Below are 7,573 nucleotides of genomic sequence, written 5' to 3'. Positions count from 1 at the left end.
CTTTGCACAAGTCCAGGTAGATGACGTCAAAGCTTCTTAAGAGGCAACCAGAATTATTCTTTATTATTCTGTACTACAACAGAATCTTCGTTTATAGTCTAATAAACAACACTAGTTATTAACTGAAATCTAGTATAATTTAGGAGTCCATGCATTTCTAAACTGAACAAAACTTAGTAACTAAACACAACAGAACACAGATAAAAGGTACTAATACGTCAGTAAATGATTCTGAGGAAATGGTAAAGCCTATTACTTTAAAAAGTAAAACATACAATGCAGCAAATATATAGTCAACTTTATATTCAAATAAAAACGTTACCTGATGACAAATACCAGCCATTAATTCAATCAAATTTTCTTTTACAGCAATATTACGTGAGGCTGAAGAATACTTTCCTCTACTGCTGATGAGATTTATTTCATTCACCAGCAGATCATACAGGTTATGCAAGATACTTCGCCATTTTGCTGAGTCATATGCACCTGTACATGTAAGAACAATGAACAGATAACATGTACCACATTGTATTGATATAATATGTAAATCTACCTATATGATGCAAAATACACACCTACCTACACAATGCAAAGTACAGACAAAATCAGAGTAAAGCATAAAAAGCTTAACAAATGAAGACCTGCAAAACAAGTCCTATAATGGAGAATGAATAAAAAAGCGAAAGAGGTTAAAGAGAATTTAATCAGTGTATACAAGTAATTAGGGTAGGAACAAAGTTTGTAATAAACAATTCTTTATCTAAGTGAAAAGACTAGGATAAATTTGGACTGATCATAAACTCTTTGCCATTTGTAGACAAAGTAAATAAAATCAACACCTTCAAAAAGAAAAAGATGCTGTAACTGAAACAGGCCATGACAGACAAGCAGTTACTGAGTGATCCTCTGTGAAAAATTTTATACAGTAAGTCAGACTTAGATCATAGTAGCAATTTTTAGGCTTAAACAGACCTCGTAAGATATGAATACATGTGGCAATCTAAAATCAATCTAAATTATTATTTCCCTTCCCCAAATATTTTGTGTTTTGCTTCATTAAAATCACCTTTTGATTTAAAAAGTCTAAGCCTCAACTTTTACAGAACGTAATACAATTAATATTCTCTTACTGCATACAATTTGAAAACTCATTTTCACTTTCACTCAACATTAACCTATGGCATAAAACTACTGACAAGTAATCATCACTCCCATTAATGTTTCCAAGACTCAGTATCAAAATTGAGAAAGTTGGTGCAATTCAAACAATCACATACAGTGACAGAAAAAAAAACCCAAAAAACAAAACAAGTAACTTTTGCTGTACCTTTTCCCTGAGTTTTTGCACCCTTTGGATGATGAATACGAACTTGGAGATGAAATAACTCAATTATTGCCTCCTTCAGGGAATCCTTTGGTCTATATTGAGTCCATATATAAAGGACCGTAGGCAGAATTTCTTCCCCTACTTTACAAATCCGTATGCGACAGTTGACAGCAAACTTACTGCAGAAGATATTCAGTGCTCCAACAATATGATCCAGGCCTGCAGCATTCTTCTCCTGCCTGCGACATAAACCAGACACTCAAATTCCAGAAGAAATAATCCTATTTCTTTTCACATACATTGCTTAAATGTAAATATTAGCAAGTAACTACATTCAGAATATTATTTGGCTACCAAATCCAGAAGTTCATATTTTCAGTAATTTATTAAATTGGTGTTCAAAGACAGAACAAAATATGCCTGAAGAAGTATTACCTGCTATTATGCAAGTATTATCCCAAATACTTAAAATTAGTATTCTTTAAAAGTAGGTACTAGCATACAAAAGGAGCACTTGCAACATACCTTGCACACTGCATTGCTTTTGAGAAGAAGACAAGCATATCAGAACTCAATGCATCAGTCTGGAAGCAGTAACCCCTTGTAAGTGTGTGAATTATCCTAGCCACCAAGACTCTATTAATCTTCCCAGAAGGTTTGAGGTATAACTGGCCATACAGGACCAGCAACTCTGCAAACGTATTAAAAGAGTATATATGTTGTAATATGTAAATATAGAAACATATATATATAGACATGTATTACAGAGGATTACATAAAAAATGCTTGAAGCAAAATACTGTATTAAATACACAGAAATCATCATTCTGAATTGAGCTGCATTTCATTATTCATAAAAGTTAACAGGGCAGGGGGAATGTGTGTGTGGGAAATAAAGCACGTAGTCTTGCGTACACTGGAAGTAAAGCTGTACTCATTCTGAGCGGGGATACAACCTGCTCTGTGTTACACTAAGCAAAGTACCTATCACCACATGAACTTGCACAATTACTTCCACACTCAACTTCTACTCTTCACTGAGTAGAGGAGGCATAGTGGGCTCCATTTGTTGTAGAATATGCAATAAAAGTACTCAGAAACAATTTACAGCCACACATACACTAACAAAGAATGTGGTGTAAAAGGAGTAGGTAAACAAATCAGAACAGTTGAAACTGAGGCTACTCATATTTCCATTACATGGAAATTCACCCAGCTTCCAATTTCTTTTAGTAAGATTGAGTTCAGCTTCTACTGGCCTCACGACTCCTTTCATGATGCAGCCAATATGACAGCTCCTCAATTTTTACAAATATGACTATGAACATTCAGAAGCTCAGAATTTCCAGCAGGTAAAAGTGCCTCCTGAAATTAGTATCTGCTTATCAAATCTAACTTTCCGGCAAGAATGGGAATCCATGTTCTTACTTTCAGCTCCTGCACCAGATCACTGGTTTTACAAATAGAAAACAGGCTTCTCTACTGTACTTCAAGAATAATAAACAAGGTGGATTTACTAAAAGAGGTTATGATAACCTCCACAGAGCTCATGTATCTCTCCTCTAATAAAAGCAACTTGCTTCACTTAATGGATTTAAGTCTGACTTCCTCTAGATTTATAGCCTTTAGTCCAGCCTCAGTTCAGTAATTGAATTCCACTGTGCCCCTTAAGATCTAATGTCAACATTTCTTCTGTCACACTTCCAGCTTCCATCCATACACAGACTCAGCTAACTTCCATGTTCTTAACCTACCTAACTGCCATACAGTAACTCCCATAGGGTCCTCATGCAATCTGCATGTATCCTTCCTGTGACACTTAGTTTCCCTTCTATGGCTTCAATATGTCTTTAACATCCCTGGTTTCTTGTCTCATTCCCTACCCACCTACCGTCAGTTCTACCCAAGTACCCAACACTTCAAATGCCTTTCCTGTTTAGTACGTTGAACTCCAGCTTCCAGCCTCCCTACCTGATCAGTCCCTACCTGATCAGTCCCTGCCTTCACATCCTGTTCCGACCTGCAGGCTGACAGCTCTTTGTCTTCTACCCCACTCACTGGCTCCTAGTCCCGGGCAGCTTTCCCATGCACTTCAGTCTTCAAGTTCTATATCCATGGTCAAATGGTACCAAATTCTTTAACTTCTGAGATCTCACCCTCAGGCTTTCTAACTGCCCAACCACATCTCTCATCCTGAATGGTTCCATTTTAGTTGTTGTGCTTTGTTCTTCAGCAGGGGGTTCTTTTGCCTCCCCTTTCATTCCCAGTATCACCAGACCCCTCTTCTGAGTTCTTTGCACGTTTATTTCCATTCTGTAGTTATGCAACTCTTCAAGCTACGAAGCAGAGTATTTTCTCATAAAATGCTTTTCAGAAATTCAAACTGACTTCACAGCACTATACCATGCAAATACAGTATTTCTACACTTCCTCCAGAACTGTACATGCAACATTCAACAAACACAACTGCAAAACTTCTAATTACTTTTTTTTTTCAAATTACTGTTTTAGTCCATCAACAAATAAAAACAGATGAGTTGAGAGCTTAGCACACATCAAATGATTCAAAACACATAAAAATTTTTCTCCGTGCTAAATAAGGTAACTGTCTTGGAGGCAAATCCAATCCTCTGAAAAATGAAAAATCATATTTGTATTTGCACTCAGTTCAGGCTACATGCAGTGTCATGACCCAACATTTAAATCTGCTTTTGTCTACTTAAATCTTAAGCTTTCTAGGTTGTTTCTTTTTTTTGAGTCACTGTTGTTACACTGTTGTTATGACAGTGATTCAATGGGTTTTTAGGACCTTCATAAACCAACAAAACTCTGATAATAAAATTCAATAGTAATACTTGAACTATATCAAAACTATACCAGCCAATACCTGACAACTTGCAAACAGCAGCACACTAGTACAGTTTTACTGAGGGCATCTTCAGAGCACACATTCCACGGATTTGTTACACGTATTAAGCCCTGTGGAGACTGTACATACATAACCTGATTCTATATGAGTACACACGTTCCAGCAAGCAATAGGCAAACAGTATGCAGAAAGAAAAAAAAAAAAATCCTAATCTTTGCTGCTTTCTTTAAGTCAGCTGTAAGCCTACAAGGCTGACACTTTTTTAGTCCACGTTTTGTGCAGCACCTCACACAACAGGGCATAAAAAAATAAAATGCACCTAAACATAGGAAAAGACATTTGCAGCAGGCTTAAAAATGTTACCTGACCACTGCTTCTGGGATATCTCACACCAATATTTCCTTACTGAGAGGATATCTTTTAGGAGTATACTACTACAATCAGATCCATAAGCAGCACAACTTGTTGGATCTCTTATAATTTCCATCACATGAAACAGAAGTTCCTGACATTTCAGCCTGGGTCCTCCTACATGAAGAAACAACATGAGACTGCAATTAACCCGAAGCGCACCGAATAAATCTGAAATGAATTGTTAGGAAATGTTTATTTAAAAATAATAATCAAAAAAACCCCTCAACAGTTCAGAAACAGTTCTGTTAGGAATCATCTTAAACAAATTGTTTCTAAGAAATAAATTACTTATGAGAGGACACATCAGTTATATACCCATTGAGTAATTAGAAAAAAGCACTATGAACATCAACAAGGACTGACAAAGAGCACAAAGGACTGATTCACATTGTGACATCTAAATTGTGAACACCTGGAAGTGAGCAAGATGAACCCTACGCAGGTAACTTACACCAGAGTAAAAACTCAAAGTTGAAAATGAAGCACCAAAACAAAACAGTAATTCCATATAAATATGTTACTGACTTTTATTAGCACATCTGATTAAATATTTCACCAAGCTTCCAACTTCTTGCATTTTTTTGTGTCTCGTAGTTTGGGTTGAAGCAGATGCATTTGGTTTTATCAGTTGCAGGTTTTTCATTTCTTTCTGGAAATATTTCTGCAAGACACTTCAAAAATAAGAGAGATTAATTAAGGATCTGCACACTTATGACTAAAGTAAAATAGGTAATTACAGTTTTAGCCTAGAGTGTCAGTGCTTGTTCTTTTCACAATTCTAATTATCAAAGACTAAAATCAACTGAAATATACTACAGTTTAAGGATGATAAAAATAATCTATAAAAGCAGCTGTAAGTTCTAATAGGAACCAAATTTTCCTTTAAACTTTGTGTAATGCTAAACATACAGTTTATAATTAGGGAAAAAAACCCAATGACAAGTCTTTTTATATAAGCTGCAACATTATACAACAAAATAGTAAGAAGTACTCTTCCCTGTTTTTATTGGGGAAAAACTTCCAAGTCCTATTTCTCCATTGTTAAAAATTAACATGATTACATTTTAGATCTAGAAATAGATTAAACTTTTCATTGGCTTTGTCACTGGCAATTACTGTCAATTTTCTGGCCTACCATTTGTACTCAGTTCAGAATCTGTATCTTTGTATTCCTCCTATGCATTTCTAACGTATTTTTTTTCCACCTCAAAAGCAACATATAAAATTTATGAAGTACTTCTTGTGATACTACTGGTACAGCTATGAAACAAGAACCATTCGGATGCTCACCAATTAAAAACATAATGGAAAGCTGACTAGACACCAGCCTATGAAAACTTACACTTCAGAGGCACCTTTAACACAAAATTTAACACTGGTCCCACCTGCTTTAAGAACTCATTGCACTCAACGCTCAATCCAATCTTGTAGTACACCTAAAGCAGATTATGTAAAAGATGGGCCGCTAGAAACCTCAGCCCAGCTTCTTCAATTCACAAACCACAGTCCCTCTACTGCGTCTTGAAGAACTCAGTGACACAAAACATTCTAATGAGTTATCTATAATCTATGTGTGAACTATACATTGAAAATCAGATGCAGGGGATAATTTTCAATAAAAGAAAGCAACTATTATTTTTGCAAGGAAAAACAACCACCTAATTAATGATCAGTTTCCTAGAAGTTTTCTGTACGTGTCTCATTTTGTCTATTTTAAATTTGCTTCCTTCAGAGACTAACATAAGTTGCTTCTTGTTTACAAGCTGACAAGAAGTCCAAATCAACCTGTAGAAAGATCAGCATTAAAACAGGCCCAATAAACGAAAGAATGATGTCAAAGGAGGTGATCCTGCCCCTCTACTCTGCTCTTGTGAGGCCTCACTTGGAGTATTGTGTCCAGTTCTGGTGTCCTCAACATAAAAAGGACATGGAGCTGTTGGAGCAAGTCCAGAGGAGGGCCACGAGGATGATAAGAGGACTGGAGCACCTCCCGTATGAAGACAGGCTGAGAAAGTTGGGGCTGTTCAGCCTGGAGAAGAGAAGGCTGCGTGGAGACCTTACAGCAGCCTTCCGATATCTGAAGGGGGCCTACAAGGATGCTGGGGAGGGACTCTAGTGGTAGGACAAGGGGTAATGGCTTTAAACTTAAACAGGGGAAGCTTAGATTAGATCTAAGGAAGAAGTTCTTCACAGTGAGGGTGGTGAGGCACTAGAATAGGTTGCCCAAGGAAGTTGTGAATGCTCCAACCCTGGAGGTGTTCAAGGCCAGATTGGACAGAGCCTTGGGTGCCATAGTTTAGTGTGTGGTGTCCCTGCTCATGGCAGGGGGGTTGGAACTAGATGATCTTAAGGTCCTTTCCAACCCTAACTATTCTATGATTTTATATTTCAAGTAAGAAAACAGCAACCATTCACAAAGGAAAAAAAACAAAAAGAAACTACCTAAATACAGCATCCCAGTTGAGCTGCTTTCCTTGTTTAGAATCAGAATTCCGGTCCAGCTGGAGAATTGTTTCGGAATCTCGGAGAAGTCGCTTGAAATTTTCAATTTCCTTCTGAAAATGTATTTCAAGAAAAAGAATTATTAATGATTCCCTTCATTGCTAATTGAGGCACACACACCAAAAGAAAACTTGTTACCCTTCGCTCCACAGCTTTCTCATTTTCAAGACGACGACAACAAACAAGCAGATCATGTAATGCAAGACTCATGGTTCAGTTTAACAGAAGGGTCATTTGTATCTGCAAATAGAAGAAAATTATAAACCAGTAATTATTACATTTCATGCAGAGCCAAGTCAACCAGTAAAAAAAAAAAAAAAAAAGGGCAATGTGATAAAATTATAGAATCATAAAATGGTTTGGGTTGGTAGGGACCTTGAAGATCATCTAGTTCCAACCCCCCCACCACGGGCAAGGACACCTTCCACTAGACCAGGTTGTTCCAAGCCCCTGTGTCCAAC

General features: G+C 36.9%; 1 protein-coding gene across 1 annotated transcript; it reads right to left on the bottom strand.

Annotated features, from left to right (window-relative positions):
- Window positions 1-322: 322 nt before the first annotated feature.
- LOC104411734 (serine-protein kinase ATM-like) lies at window positions 323-7,322 on the bottom strand (the record flags this gene model as incomplete). Its single annotated transcript, XM_010022227.1, has 7 exons — window positions 7,251-7,322; window positions 7,053-7,165; window positions 5,136-5,281; window positions 4,560-4,724; window positions 1,853-2,018; window positions 1,328-1,566; window positions 323-486 (listed from the first exon to the last, which is right to left on the bottom strand). Coding segments are annotated over exons 1-7 (1,065 nt in total), but the record flags the coding sequence as incomplete, so codon positions are not given.
- Between the last annotated feature and the right edge of the window lie 251 nt (window positions 7,323-7,573).

The sequence above is a fragment of the Nestor notabilis genome, unplaced genomic scaffold (assembly GCF_000696875.1).
Source record: "Nestor notabilis isolate BGI_N333 unplaced genomic scaffold, ASM69687v1 scaffold30540, whole genome shotgun sequence".
Taxonomy (NCBI): domain Eukaryota; kingdom Metazoa; phylum Chordata; class Aves; order Psittaciformes; family Psittacidae; genus Nestor; species Nestor notabilis.
The sequence above is the reverse complement of the archived record's forward strand: the minus strand, read 5'-3'. Positions and strand labels throughout refer to the sequence as shown.